At 59.6% G+C, this 15,132-nt stretch overlaps 1 protein-coding gene across 5 annotated transcripts in view; it reads right to left on the bottom strand.

Moving 5' to 3' along the window:
• Positions 1 to 15,132, bottom strand: part of KCNAB2 (potassium voltage-gated channel subfamily A regulatory beta subunit 2) — a 53,181-nt gene that overhangs the window by 828 nt on the left and 37,221 nt on the right. For 3 of the 5 annotated variants that reach the window (XM_065887567.1, XM_065887576.1, XM_065887552.1), the window contains 9 exons: positions 13,286 to 13,330; positions 10,716 to 10,760; positions 9,863 to 9,906; positions 8,765 to 8,851; positions 4,975 to 5,060; positions 3,100 to 3,220; positions 2,789 to 2,883; positions 1,732 to 1,852; positions 1,314 to 1,402 (listed from right to left, as the gene is read on the bottom strand). In XM_065887567.1, coding sequence (XP_065743639.1) covers positions 1,314 to 1,402; positions 1,732 to 1,852; positions 2,789 to 2,883; positions 3,100 to 3,220; positions 4,975 to 5,060; positions 8,765 to 8,851; positions 9,863 to 9,906; positions 10,716 to 10,760; positions 13,286 to 13,330 — 733 coding nt within the window. Of the gene's footprint in view, positions 1 to 1,313; positions 1,403 to 1,731; positions 1,853 to 2,788; positions 2,884 to 3,099; positions 3,221 to 4,974; positions 5,061 to 7,919; positions 7,965 to 8,764; positions 8,852 to 9,862; positions 9,907 to 10,715; positions 10,761 to 13,285; positions 13,331 to 15,132 lie in introns of all 5 variants that reach the window. The other 2 variants (XM_065887543.1, XM_065887561.1) reach the window with 2 other exon arrangements.

Below are 15,132 nucleotides of genomic sequence, written 5' to 3'. Positions count from 1 at the left end.
TGTCTCTCAGTATTGGATTTTTCTTTTTTTTGGCCGTGCCGTGCAGCTTGTGGGATCTTAGTTCCCCAACCAGGGATAGAGCCCGTGCCCCCTGCAGCGGAAGGGCAGAGTCCTAACCGCTGGACCTCCAGGGAAGTCTCAGTATTCGGATTCTTGAGCGACGAGCAGCTGAACCTGAGTTCTGTAACAGGGGGACATTCTTCCAGCCGCCCGCCGGCCCCAGACTGTCCTGCTCTCATTGCATGCGGCTCCTGAAGCAGATGGGGGCCATGCTGCTTCTGTATTCCAGAAGGTTTGGGGCAGAGGGAACCTGCCCTGGTCTAAGCTCTGCCCCTCAAATGGAAGGACAGCGACGGCATAAAATGCAGGTTCCAGGACCAGAACACCTGATAATCCACACCCCCAAACTGCTTTTTCCAGCCGTCTTGACCTCAGCCAACAGCAACATCCCCCTTCCAGGTGACAAACCCCAGGGGTTGTCTGACCTGCTATCCCACACCTTCACATCCAGTCTGTCAGCCAGTCCTGTTGGTCCATCTTCCAGAACATCCAGATGATCCAACCAGCTGTCCATCTGCACCACGGCCATCCCTCGCCCCAACAGTGTCATCACTTCCCAGCAATCTCCGTGCTTCCCTTCTGCTCCCCAAACTTTTTCCTCCACTCAGCAGCCAAAGAGCGAGAGGGAGCCTTTTAAAATCTAAGTTGGACCCTGCCCCTCCTCTGCTCCCATCTCACTGGACCATTGCGGAAGTCCTCAGAGGGCACGCGGTGGCCCATGGGTCTGCCCCCACGCCGAGCTCATCTCCCGCCCCTGCCCCTCTGCTCCCGGCCTTCTGGCCTCACTGCTGTCCTGGGCTCGTGCCCACCCTGCGCCTTCACATCAGCCTGGAGCGTTCTTCCCCTGAGTATCTGCACTGCCCACTCCTCATCCTTCAAGCCTTTGCTCACAAGTCACTTTGTCAACAAGGCTACCCTATGGCCCCCTTCAACCTGGGTCCACGGCTCCCCCCCGCCCCGCCCCGCCCCTGCTGGACACCCCCGACCTTGCTCCAGGTTTCTTTTTCCAGAGTCCTTATCACCCTCCGACACATATTCTAATCTTATTTCTCGCATTTAGTGTTTTCCGTCTGTTCCAGCTAGAAAGCCAGCTCTTCGAGAGCAAGGCTTTTTTGGTGGTTCACTGCTGTAGCCCAGGTGCCTTGAACAGTGTCCAGTATGTAGTAGGTGCTCAATAAGTACGTGCTGGACAGGTGACTGGCTGAGACCCTGAGCTCTGCCCAGGGCCTGCAAGGCTGGCGGCCCCCACTCACCTGTATTGCTCCAATATTCTCCATCAGCTGGTCTGCGCTGGAAGCGCCCAGGAGCACGGAGCTGACCCCCTCGTTCCTCAGGCACCAGGCTGGGGGGCAGCAAGACCAGAGGTGAGGGAGGCCCACCCACGGCAGGGCCCTCTCTGGCTCTGCCTAGGCCAGCCTCCTGGGCATGGGGCTGAGGGTGCCCAGGAGCGGCATGGCAAACCAGGGGCTCAGCAGTGCTGGGGGGACCCTGGCACCAACTACCGCCAGTGGAGAGATGGCCCAAGTGCTCAGGGACCCACCCCCATCCTCTCCATGAATGTGGGAGCCCGATACCCACAGCTGGCTGGTGGAGGGGGTGTGGCCCGAGCACTCAGGGACTCCCGACATCTCCCTGGGACACTGGTCTCCACCCTGCTCCCTAGCCTCTTACCTATGGCCAGCTGGGGGAGGGTACAGCCCAGGCGCTCGGCGATGGCCTGCAGCTCCTTCAGCTTGGCCTGCTGGCGCCGGCCCTCCTCACTCAGGATCTTGTCCTTCAGCCACTGGTAGCCCTGGTTGTGGGGTGGAGGCACAGCACAGCCCACAGGTGAGGGCAGGTCACCTGGACCTCTGTGTGCATGGCACAAAATGATGATTTGGGGCACGGCGGCACGCCCCGGCCCCGGCCTAACCATGTGCTGCTGTGGTCCAGACCTGGGCAGTTGGAAAGATGGGAACCGTTGCATCTGAAGCCTGTGGGCTGTCGGGCAGCTGAGGCCAGGCCCCTGAGCCTGGACAAGGAGGTGGACAAGCCGACCTTCCCTTCTCCTGGGAGGCTGGGCGGCCCAGGAGGTGTGCCCACAGCAAAGTCAGAGAGCCCCCAGGGAGGCTTGCTGGGGGCTGGGCAGGAGTCGGGGGGCAGGCCATCCTGCTCTTGAATCTGGGGCTGGGGTCTCCAGTACTGTCTCTGCCCTGGCCTGGGCAGGCCTTTCTCTCCCTGCTCCTTGACCCCCAACCCCTGCAGCCTGTAGACCCTCCTGAGTCCTCACTCCGAGGTGTGTGTGTGCGTGTGTGCGCACGCCTGTATGTGGGCCGGGGGGGACTTGTCCCGGGGGGGCATCTCTGAGTGACACTGAAGACACCCCACAGCTCTCAGCCCAGAGGTCTCAAGGATGGGCCAGAGAAAGTGTGCGGGGTGTCTACAGGGGGAGGAGGCATCCCAGGGGGCACATGCGGATCCAGAGCAGGTTGTGAGGGCTGAACCTGGGGGGAGGGCAGGAGGGCGGGGGAGTGAGGGGCTTCTTCACCTGGGAGATGTCCCACAGGTGGGCAGCCTTTCTAGACATGGGGTCAGGCCAGCTGGGGCTCCAAGTTCCCATGCTCCGAACCTTCCCGCAGACAGTGGCCCAGGGAAGCCCCGCCCAGCACCAACGTGTCAGCCCAAAGGCCCCACCCCTCCAAAATGCCCGTCCTGCCTGTCCCCTCCCCCAGCCTGGCCGCTTCTTCACCTTCAAGGAGGCTCTCGAGTAGGGCGGGATGCCACTGTCGTACTTTCCGGACACGATACCACAGGCCAGAGGGGACCAGGTCATGGCGCCCACTCCTGGGAGAGGAAAGCCGGACGAGGTCAAACCCAGGGTCCCGAGGAGGGGAGGGGCGGGGCGAGGGGAAAGGGGGCGGGGCAGGGCAGGGTCGAGGGGCGGGGCGAGGGGATCTGGGATGGGGTTGGGGCAGGGCTGGGGAGGAGGCGGAGCGAGGGAGAGGGTGGGGCGGAGCCTGGAGGGCAGGCGCGAGGGCGGGGCCGAGCAGGGGAGCCCACCTATCTTGTGGAAGAGCTCGGGAAGCTGCACTTCCACTTTTTCGCGTTGGAACATGTGGTACTCGGCCTGCTCGCAGATGGGCGGGATCAAGTTGAACTGCCGGGCAACGGAGTAGGCCTCCTGGGAAAAGCAAAGAGGGGCGTGGAGGGTCCCTGCCGGTCAGCGGTTCTGAGGGGCCTCCGGGGCAGCAGGGAGAAGACACAAAGGCATCCCCAGGAACGGCTGGCCCTCCTGCCCCTCCCCTCTCCTCTCAGCTTTCCTGGGAGCCTGTTAGGACCCCCTCCACGAGTGGAGAAAAGTGAGTGGGTTGTGGGATCCCAAGGCTGAAGGGATTTGGGGGGAAAGCACAACTCAGTAGTGAGGCTTGGGTCCTGGCGCTTACTGGCCAGGTGTCCTTGGGTAAGGGGCTCACCCCCCTGTGCCTCAGTTTCCCCATTTGTCATGAGGGTCAAATGAGCCAACAGGGTTGGCAGCCCTCAGGACAGTGCCTGCCTGCTACTGGTTTTATTATGATTGTCACTCTGGGGCCTGGACCCAGGATGATGGCAGGGGCAGAAAACACTAGGTCAGGAGGGGAAAGTGGCCGGCATCAGCCCATTTCTGGGACTTGGAGGTCAAGGCCTCCACTCTGCAGACCGGATGGGTGTGAGCTCCTGGGGAAGCCCGTCTGCCAGCCCTAGAGGCCCTTTCCCCTTTAGCTTGAGACTCAGCTTTCACATCTATAAAGTGGGGATGAGATCCTGACACCTCAGTGAGCTCTGTGCTGGGTCCAGGCAGCTTCAGAAAAATGCCATATGATCATTAATGCCGCAAACTCCAAAGGCCGATTGATACCATGGGCTTCTAAAGTTGTCTGTAACTTGAAATGAACATCCTGCTTAATTTTTTTTTTTTTTTTGGATGAACCAGAAATCTGGGGCTCACTAGAGGAGAAACCCCCTAGCAGGGACATGGGAAATTCTGGTGGGTGGGGCATGGGAAAGGCTGAGGTTGGGAGGAGGCCTGGAGGCAGGGGAGAGGGCGCCAGCCTGAGAGCTAGTCCTGCGAAGACGCAGTCCCCAGGCCTCTGCCCTCCCCCCACCAACCAGCTGCCTGCCTCTGAGAAGCCACCCTGCCGACCCTTCTGGGATACCCCAGAAATATTATGAAACATCTGTCACCGTCAGCTACTGATGGCTCCCGTGGAGGGAAATGACAAGGAAGGGGATGCCTTCCTGAAAATGCAGGTGAGGGGGAAACATCATGGATTATGAGATGGAAGCCCAGGCTCTGAACTGTACGGCCTGAGCATCCATCTTGGCATGGGCTGTGTGACCTTGGGTGTGTTACTTAACCTCTCTGTGCCTCAATGTCCACATCTGAAAAACAGGATAACAGTAGCACTTACCTCATAGGGCATTGTGAGGATTAAATGGGAGTCAGTCCACATGAAACCCTCAAATCTAACGGCACCTGGAACACCACAAGAGCTCAGCACGGTGGCTGGCACTGTCACCGCTGCTGAGCACTGGCTGAGCTCCAGGACCCCCACTAAGAGCTTCACACCTGTTCTCTCAGATAATCCTCACAACAGTCTCATGACGGGGTAGGTTGTCCTTGCAGTCTTGTTCTACAGGTGGGGAAACTGAGGCTCAGAGAGGTGAAGCCATCTGTCTGGGGCCACGCAGTGCTGGGATTCAAGCCCAGACCCCTGTCTGCAAGGCCTGCGGACATCACTGCCACATGTCACCCTACTGTCCCTCCCCATAGTACCCAGTTATCTGTGCATTAGGGACCAACGGCACTGAACCTGCTAGAGCCCCGGAGTCATCATCCAGGGAGCTGGGGCCGGGAGCCCAGCTGGGGGACACGCACACACCGAGAGGTCACCGTACCATGATCTCCATGGAGCTCCAGCGCGATGTGCCCCAGTACATGGCCATCCCCTGGTTAATGACGTGGGTCATGGCACGCACCGTCTCTGTCACGAGAGAAGGGGAAACCACAGGTGGGGGGGGGCGGCCGGGGGCATGGGGCCTGGCCTGGGGACATTCTGCAAATACAGGCGGGCGCCAGGAGGAGGGGTAGGGTGCTGTCGGGACGGCTTGCAAGCAGTGTACTTCCCGGCTCCGGAGTTGGGGGCGGCCTGGGTTTTCTGGGACCACAGAAAAAAGTGAGCCTCTGTCCAAGAAGCTGGTCTTGAAAACAATGTTCCCAAATAGTTAGAGGTCTTATGGAATCTTTGAAAAATGGGTTATGGATGGATTGAGATGTTTCTATGGCAGATTAGAGGGATGCAGGAAAGGTGAGGTCAAAGAATGTGACTCTAGAACGGGAGGTGTTCTCTAGTCTGGGGAAGAATGGAGGACCCTGATCGCTCAGGAAGAACCAGATAAACGGATTAAGGTTACGATCAGATTGACAGATGGCAAGAGGAAGTAACATAATTTCTGCCCATTTCTAGTCTCCCACTTGGGGCTACTCCGGACTCTCACTGGGATCTGGAGAATTGAATGGAGAGGTAAAAATAACATCTGTCGGGAGAAAGGGCAGGGTGTGGGGCCCTGGGTGGTCCCAGGGGTTGGGGGCTGCAGAGCGGAGCTCGCCTCGAGTCCAGAAGAGCCAGCAGTAGACATGGAAAGCCCCCTGTGGACCACGCCCCGACTTTCACACCAGCCCAGTATCCAGCAAGGGACCCTCTCCCCATCTACACTGTGATAGATTCTTCCTTGGACTCAAAAAAAGTTTTTTGGGAAATAAAAATCTGCCAGTTAGCGTCGCCCCCGAGGCTGTTTTGGCCCCAGGGGGATATTGTGGTTTTTAAAATTGAACTCGACCTCAAATTTTAAATGGCTCTTAGCTTTGCGGGATGAGGGGCTACCCCATCAGATTTCTCTCAGGTCCCATACAATGCTTGCAAGTTCGACTGCCCAAGGCAGCCTCACAAGTTCAGTCAAAGTACAAGTGTTTCTAAAAACAAATACCCCTTGAAAGTCCCCATCTCTCCCAAAGTGGCCACTGACATGGGACAGCTGAGGTCCCTGAAGATGGTGGGGGTGGAAGGAAGGATGGAAGGAAGGAGAATGCAGGTTGGTTCCGAGAGCTCCACCTTGGAATGGCCCAGGACCACTGGAACCTTCTCTGGCAGAGAGCGGCACCTCTGTTTTGGGGTGTCCCTTCCCATCCATCCTGGGTCCCTGAGTGTCCCTTTGGCTGAGGTCCCCTCTTTCAGTAGAAAGCCAAGGTAGCTGGGGCTTCTGGGGTGGTGGTCTCTGTGGGCTTGCCGAGGACCTCTGAAAAAATCACACCTCGGTTTCCACGCCTGTAGGCCAAGCCCTGTCCTCTCCTTCCTTCCAAGGTCAGGGACTGGGCTCTTCCCCGTGCATCCCAGGGAGGGGGTCTGGCAGGGAAGCGCCCCCCTCGGGCTGTCAGTGGGCCACCACTTTAACGGCCAACACTATTCGATGTGAAGAGCAGCCCTTGGTTGGAAGGTTGAGGGTCCCAGGAAGGAACCTGCCCACATCCGAACCCTGCGTCTGGGCTCCCAGCCCGGCCGTCCTTCTTGGGTTCTTTAGAAACACTCTTGGGGGGACCTGTGACCATGCGGTGTGACTGCCCAATTCTTTTCAGCCAAGGCTCAGGCCCACATGCCAGAGAGAGGGAAGCAGAGGACACCCCCGTTCGCTAGCCTGGCTTCTTTGAGCACAGCTCTCTTCTAACGCCCCTTCCGTGCAGAGAGGGGAGTCCAGCGGGAGCCTGGGGGCCAGGGAGCCTGTGCGAGCCTGTCGCTGGCCTGGGAGGGAGGGGGTCCTGGGCAGTGGCAGGCTGGCCGTGGAGCCCATACACAGGAGCGTGGCCCTTGGTCTTCTGCCCAAGCTTGGTGTCAGTGACACCAGAAACAGGGACAATTAGGGACAGCTGTCCGCCTCAATATGTAATGCTGTTTTACAGAAGCAGGAGGACCAAATCCTTCCAGCTGCTGCCAAAACCCATGGCATCTCCTGCTGCGTCTCAAATAATACATGGGAGGGGTCAGGTGGCAGTGCCAGTTGGCAGGCGGGAGCCCTTTCATTGTGGACCACAGCCCAGTTCCCAGGGATACAAGGCCTGCCCTTCGTGGGTGGGGTGGGGTCCCAGGGTCCTTTGGCTTAGGGGTGGGCAGAGACCGCTGCATGGCCAGAGGCTGCCCCGGGGCTCAGAGTTTCCCCAGCTCATGTAGGTATTTTTCAAGGAGGAAAACAACTGCATTTCAATGGCGAGCTCTGGCTACATGGCATGGGGTGAGAGTGACAGGTGGCCCAGCCCACCCAGGGGACTGGAGCACTGCACGCCACTGGGGGCAGGGCAGCTGGTTGCTGGTGCCCTCACTTCTGGTTGAGGTGGGAGCTTAGCAAACGTGGAGAAGATAAAACCTGCCGGGGGCCAAAGTTCTGGGGTCCCCGATGCGTTTGCTCCTGTGGGAACCTGGTCTCCTCAGCCCTCTCCCAGACCATCTGGGGTCAAGGTTTCTGGTGTGGATCACAGCAACCCCCAAGTCAAGAGGAGGCCCCGCGGGTCACGGGTCATGGCAATGCAAGGCAGTGCGAGGAGGGGCATGCATGCGCAGGAGTAGGGGAGGAATGAGGTGACAGCGTGGACCCCGGGGACGGCGCGGCTCTGCGCCGCTTTGCTTTTCTTCACTTGCAAGGTGTTCCCATAAGGCACTTATTTCTCCTTTGTGCATTTTATGGAGAAGTTTAGTCATGGGGGCGGGGGAAGAGAGTCGTGTAAATAAAAGCACTGTCTCATAAAATGCAGCTCAGACACAGAGGTCAGTTGTCGGGCCGAGGGTACTGTGTACCTTCTATGATGAATGTCCTTGACTTGGAGGAACTAAATGGATCCCCTGGTGATAAAAGAAAGATGGAAAGAGACCAGAGTTCACAGCTGTGGGAACGCTGAGGGGCACAGTCTGACAAAGGGCACGGGGACAGAGGCTCAAATCACTTTTCGCAGAATACTCGTTTGGATAAAAAACCAACCACACACACACGTGCACACACACACACACGTATATATACACACACACAGGTGCATGGTATATACACAAACAAATGAAGAAAAAGTAACTTGAACATAACTGAATTTTGCAAGTCCCTGAAGCAGCAAAGCACAAATGAGAAGATGCCCGAAGCAGAAAGTTGGAGGAGATAGTGGGGGCTGAGATGGCAGGAGTCAAAGAATAAACAAGCGCCTGAGAAACCAAAACCGCTTTTCAAAGCACTGCATGTCTTTTTTTTCTCCTCTGAGTAACAGTTCATTCCCCAGAGCAGAAGTCCCCTAAACCCTCCCAGTAGAATGTGGGCCATGATTGAAAGGACGGAAAAGAAGGCGGCCCTTGCAGAGCCATCATACTGGGACTTAGCTACCACTGCACACAGCTCAAAGCCAGGATGGGCGCGGACCCAGAGCAAGGATGGGACTCAGCCCGGAGGCGCTGGGGTGCACGTGAGGGGTCGAGCAGGGGCTGAGCTCAGGCCCGCCCCCCCAGCCCTCCCCACGCGGGGAAGGCCCCACCCTCCAGACCCCCAGGCCTGGGTGCCCAGCGGGCCCTGCGGCGGTGCCATCAGAGCCTCGGGTGCAGGGCTTTCTGCTCTTTTTGGAACCGTGACTCCCGGGCAGTCAGTGCTTCCGGGGAGAACGTACCTTCCATGGGCGTGTTGGGGTCCGGGCGGTTGGCAAACACCACGTCCACGTACTCCAACTGCAGCCGCTCCAGGGAGGCTTTCAGACCTGGGGGAAGGAGTGGGGAAGGACTGTTACCATCTTCACAGATATTCCTGGGCCCTCGTGCGTGTATGTGTCTCAGGGAGCAATAGATGAAAGGGACGAGGCCCCTGGCACCAGGAGCTGTGGACGGCAGGGCGCATCTGTGGGCACGGGCCACCTAGGTGGAGAACAGCCATGAGAGAAGAGGGGGCACACCCCAAAGGGGGTGGGGTGGAGTCCACAGGCCCAATGTCCTGTGACTGCACGGAGGGGGCCCTTCCTAGAGTGGCCCGGGTGGAACTGGGAGAGCCAGGCCACCTGACACGGAGGACAGCTGCGTCGATCATCTATGGCACCGAAGGCCAGTGGGACCCGAAACGCATGAGTACTTCACAGCGGCTCAGAACAGAGCTGCAGAGTGGAAGTGCTGGGCTGTGGGACGGGGAGGGGCGGGCAGCAAGGCCTCCTAATCATTTGATTGTCAATGGATTGACTGTATTACTTTGACGACAGTAAACGTGGGGAGAAGAGGCACGGAGATAATACAAACCAGGATGAGTGAGACATCCTGGCACCTCCACCCCAGTGCTCCGTGTGGTGAGGCCCAGGCTGTGTCTGACACACACCCTCACCTGCGTCCTTCCCAATTCCACTAACCCCAGATGTGGGCATTCTTACCATGCCCATTTTACAGATGCTGCCACAGAGGCCTGGGGAAGTGATGTCCCTTGCTCAGGGTCACCCGGTGGGCACAGGGCCTAGCCTAGATTGAAACCCAGGCCTGTCTGTGTCTTCTCAGGGACAACACTGCCTACCCCAGGGCAGCACGGGCCCCGCCCACCCATACCCCTGTCCCCTCCCTCACGACACGGAGGGCCCACCCCATGTGAGCCTGGGTGAACCAGAGCACGGGCTGTCCCCAGGCTCCGGGCCTGTAGCATTGGTGGGGGAGGGGCACTGTGCTTTCTTCACTTTCGCATCCACAGGAAGATGCCATGGGTTTAGGGGGCTGTGTGGAGCCAGGGCCCCCCTCACCTTCTATTATGTGCTTCCTGGAAAGGCCCCTCTCCGTCTCGGCTCTGAAAAGCAGGCGACAGCACGTGTGATATTGCGGGCGGTTTGGGGGGAAATGTTCATGATGCAAAAGTAGGTCAGCTCATGCCACTTGTAGTCTGATTCCACTTTGGGGCTAAAACCACGAGGCTATGCGGATTTGCTTGTGGAGATGACCTGGCAGAGCTGGGCTGCCTGCCCGCCACCCTGGGGAGGTGGGGCTCAGCGGGGGATGGAGGCTTCTGCTTTTCAATTTGCCCTTCTGTCTGGCTTGGAGTTTTTTCTTTTTTGGCTTGGAGTTTTTAAAAATGAATCCCATTTCTAATTCCTATGAAGCCCATTTTGTCCAGCCCCAGAGAGAATATGGGGCCGGATTCCTGGAGGATGGCAGGAGTGGTCTGTGGCCCAGGGAAGGTGGAGTGATCGGGACAGTTCATGAATTTTCTGTGTTTTCCAGAAATTTTTAGGATGTTACCTTTGTAATCAGAAACAAACCAACCCACAAAAGTAAAAATAAAAATGAAACAAGGTTCGAGTACAAGGCAACTCAGACAAAGCTGCTTTTCTGGAACGTGACGTCCCTCAATAGGGATGGCACGAGCCAGGGCAGATGGCTGCACAAACACCAGCCCACCCCCTGCTTCCGGCACCGGGAGACAGGACACTGTGCTGCCCACGTGCTGTCCTCCAGGAGGTTCCTGAGGTCCAGGACAGACCCCGTGCAGCCTGTTTCCCCAGGATAACTACCCCCTCCCCAACCCCAGGGGCCTCCTAAATCAGGGGTGTCTGCAGACCTGGCCCCCGGCCAGGGGCATGGTCTGCCCGTTGTACCTACTTTCCTCCCCAGAAGATCTTGGTGGTGATGACGAGGCTGGATCGTCTGCGGAACAAGAGAAGGAGGGGTGTTACTGGGCATGATTCCTTGGGGTCCTCCCTCCCCCCACCTTCCCCACTGCCTTTAGCTCTTACACAGGGGTCCTAAACCCTTCTCATCCTGGAGCATAGGGTGTGAAATGGGGCGCCTCTCTGCCATTCGATGTTTGGGGTGCGCCGAGCCCAGGGGCCTGAGGCTCCCCATTGAGCCAGGAGACAACCCACAGATGAAACTAACCTGTGGATGCAACTAACCATGGAACTAGGGTTGGGCAGTGGGGGCTGGAGGGAGACGGAGTCTAGTGTGATGGAGCCTGGAGGAGGGGGGACACTCGGGAGAGGGGAGGACACGGCTCAGGGAATAGAAGGCAGCTGCTGCTCCCTGGGGACTCCAAGGAGGTCAAGTGTAGGGGCTGGTGGGTGGATGGAGGGCTCTGGAGAGGATGGAGCCAGGCAAGGGAACAGGCTGTCTGGTTCTTCCTCTACTGGCTGAGACTGTTTCAGAAAAGCTGTGTGTGGGGCAGCCTTGGGGAGCGGCCTGTGGGACACTGAGGTAGAGGGAGGCTAGGGTGGGGCTGACCCGAGGGGCAGGCAGGTGATGTTCCTGGGGGTTCGGGCTTAGGTGGCTGAAAGCCAGAGGAAAGGGTATAGAGTCAGGTCTCCCGCTGCAAATCCACAAGAGGCAACGCTGACACCTTTGTGACTTTGCCTTGGAGGGACAGGTGGGCGGGGGTCATGATGGCCCCTCCTGGCCACATTTGACCTTGACCATTCCCATAGGAGGGTGACAGTGTCTCCTGGGGTCGTGCTTTCCTCTAGTTGGGGGGTGTAGGGGGAGGACTGCTCAGGAAACAGCTCCTCAAAGCCAGGAGCTCCACTGCCGCCAGTGTGGCCTGCCGCGGGGGGGGGGGCGGGGGATGACCTAACTGGAATCTATCTCCTCAAGAGTTCAACTAAGATGTTATCAGGGCCCTCACTAACAGGCGCAGTTTCCTTTTAACTGCAAAGTGAGCAGGGATACATTTTGGTATCAATTAGAGCAAGAATCAACATGGGTGGGGCAGGAGGAGGGGTGTCACTCATCCAGGCCCCAGAGGTTGGGGGAGACTCTGAGTTTGTGCACTAGGGGAGGGGAGGGGAGGGGGGAGGGGGAGGGGGAGGGGAGGGGAGGGGAGGGGGAGGGGGAGGGGAGGGGAGGGGAGGGGGAGGGGAGGGGAGGGGAGGGGGGAGGGGAGGGGAGGGGAGGGGAGGGGGAGGGGGAGGGGAGGGGAGGGGAGGGGGAGGGGGAGGGGAGGGGAGGGGAGGGGGGAGGGGAGGGGAGGGGAGGGGAGGGGAGGGGAGGGGGAGGGGAGGGGAGGGGGAGGGGAGGGGAGGGGAGGGGGAGGGGAGGGGAGGGGAGGGGGGAGGGGAGGGGGAGGGGAGGGGGGGAGGGGAGGGGAGGGGGAGGGGAGGGGAGGGGAGGGGGGAGGGGAGGGGGAGGGGAGGGGGGAGGGGTGGGGGAGGGGAGGGGGAGGGGGGAGGGGAGGGGGAGGGGAGGGGAGGGGGAGGGGAGGGGGAGGGGGAGGGGAGGGGAGGGGAGGGGGGAGGGGAGGGGAGGGGGGAGGGGAGGGGAGGGGAGGGGAGGGGGAGGGGAGGGGAGGGGAGGGGGAGGGGAGGGGAGGGGAGGGGGGAGGGAAGGGGGAGGGGAGGGGGGAGGGGAGGGGGGAGGGGGAGGGGAGGGGAGGGGAGGGGGGAGGGGAAGGGAGGGGAGGGGGGGAGGGGAGGGGGAGGGGAGGGGAGGGGAGGGGAGGGGAGGGGAGGGGGGAGGGGAAGGGAGGGGAGGGGGGGAGGGGGAGGGGAGGGGGGAGGGGAGGGGAGGGGAGGGGGGAGGGGAAGGGAGGGGGGGGGAGGGGAAGGGAGGGGAGGGGGAGGGGAGGGGAGGGGAGGGGGGAGGGGAAGGGAGGGGAGGGGGGAGGGGAGGGGGAGGGGAGGGGGGAGGGGTGGGGAGGGGAGGGGGAGGGGGGAGGGGAGGGGAGAGGCCCAGCCTTCTAACTGCTTCTGACTTTGATGAAAATAAAAACACACAGGCCACAGGGACCCCAAAACGCAGTCAAGCGCTCGGCCTGGCCTGACTCCAGGAGGGTGGGCGGGAACTCCGCTTGACACCAGACACAAGGCTCCTGACCGGCTTTCCGGGGGAGGGGGGAGCTCCCCCCCTCACCGCGGTGCAGGCCCTGGCTCCCGGGGTGGCCACCCACAGTGTGAATGCTTGCACCCCCTGCAGGCCGCATGGGGCTGCCTCTATTTCTCTATAAAGAAAAATTCTGGAACCGCCAGGCCTTAGACAGCTGGGCTGGTGGCACAAGGGTGATGGGGCCAACCCTGGGTGCTCCACCGGAAAACAGGAAGGAACAGCCACCGGATCCTTGCCCGGGGGGGCCTGCCCATCCCACCCAGGACCCCAGGGTGGTCCTCTTCCCTCCCACCAGCCTTCTCCAGCCTCTTCCCTGTGCGCGTGCGCCCTGGGGATGGAGCACAGAGCAGAGTAATTACCTCCATCCCTTCTTCTTGATGATGTTTCCTAACACCACTTCAGCCCTGCCAAGAAGACCGAGACATGGGGACTTCATTACAGCGTAACAGAAACACCAAACCTCGCCCCACCTTGACAATCAGCCACAGGATCCCCTCTGTGAAAATGCCACTGGGGCCGGGGAGCCGGGCTGTTAATGCCCTTTGGCTCGGCAAGCTCATTCCAGAGCAAGGAGAGTGCCGGGGAGCAGCTGGGTTACTCCCCGTGGAGGTGGCCGTGGGCGTGTGCCACTTGACCCAGCGATGGCAGCTCCGGCTCCTGCGGAGAAGGAAGGAGCAATGTCCTGCTTGGCAAGACCAGCAGCAGACTGTGGCCCTGGCCCGTTGGAAATTCACCGGGGAAAACGCTCGGCCATGCTACATGGGTGAAGTTTCTAGACACGTATATTTTTTAAAAGGTAACTTATTCACCAAGGGCATCCTCTGTTTGCAGAGACAATCAACATGTACTCAGGGCTGAATTTCCAGCCAAGTGCGTGCGTGCGTGTGTGTGTGTGTGTGTGTGTGTGTGTGTATCCCTCTTGTTTCTTGCTTCTGAACAATAGAGAGACAGATGCCATGCTGACCGCTCTCTGTTGCGCTTGGCCTCCCTCCGGACCCTGCACCAAACTCAGGCCAGCCAGGGTCATGCGTGGACCATTCCAGCCTCGCTTGATACTGCAGCGCTGGATTAACTTTTAAGAACTTTCTGCTCGTGGCGAAATGTTTCTGAGCAGAAAACGACAGACGGAGAACCATCCATACCCAGCGCTACATTCCAATTATAACAGCGCCTGAGTCATCCACTCGGAAGTAACGGGTTCTAATTTGTGAGCAGCTTAGCATACACTCTGAATGCTCTTCATTTGCGGTCAAGATGCACAGAAAGTCACTCAGCCCTGGGTCTCTTCCTTTTATTCCTGGGTCCCTCAGTGGTGGCACAAAAGATCAGGAAAGGAGGAAGACAGGGGAGCAGGCAATGGTCCTGGGGCTACAGGAACTGTAGGCAACGACTCACCCGAAGCCTGTTGCTTTCGGCTGTGAATTCTCCTGGCCATGAATTTGGTAAGCCTCTGCCCAGTGGGGGCACAGAAATCCTGCAGCTCTCCGGGAAGTGCCCAAAGCATGAGAAGCAGGGGCACTCAGTAAGACAGACGCTTGGCACTCTGGTTAGCAAGAGGGACTCAGCGTGCTGGCCCCAGCACGCCAGCCCCGGCTGTCCAGTTAAGCTGGGGGAAGTGAAGACAGTGACGCAGACAGTGTGGCTGCCGTGAAAGGGGGGTGCTGGGCCTGGACACAGGGCCATCTGGGGTTGCCTTCCTCACGCTCTCCTGGGCAGCAAAACGGAGGCAGGCGCAGGGCCAGGGAACAGGCTGGGGTGCTCGGGGTGGGGGGGACGCCTCTGGGCTTGGCATCTGCATTGGGCTTTTCTACCTCTGACCCTTCGGCTTAGCTCATCTGTCTGGAAAGCATTTCGCTCTGATGGAAAGCAGCTGCCGGTTTGGAGGGGTGGGGAGGGAGCTGTGGCATCAGGAGGACAGAGGGCTGCTGACAGGGTCTGGAGGAGATTTGGGGGTCCCAGTGGAGGCCCTCGGGGCTGTCAGATCATCAGAGCAGGACTTGAGCAAAGTCCCAGCTGGGGTCCTGATTCTCGGTACCCTAGGCCCCATCGAGAGGTAATAACCCGGAGCCTGCGAGGCAGGTGCTGGCCCTGCGGCTACAGTGCACGGGCGGTGGGCCAGGCTGAGCAGCCCAGCTGATGGGAACTTGGCTTGCCCCAGGCAGCAGGGGGCCAGAGGGAGGACAAAGAGAGAGCCAACAAATGATTT

This window comes from Phocoena phocoena, chromosome 1, assembly GCF_963924675.1.
Source record: "Phocoena phocoena chromosome 1, mPhoPho1.1, whole genome shotgun sequence".
Lineage (NCBI taxonomy): Eukaryota > Metazoa > Chordata > Mammalia > Artiodactyla > Phocoenidae > Phocoena > Phocoena phocoena.
This window is presented reverse-complemented; position numbering and strand designations above follow the sequence as displayed.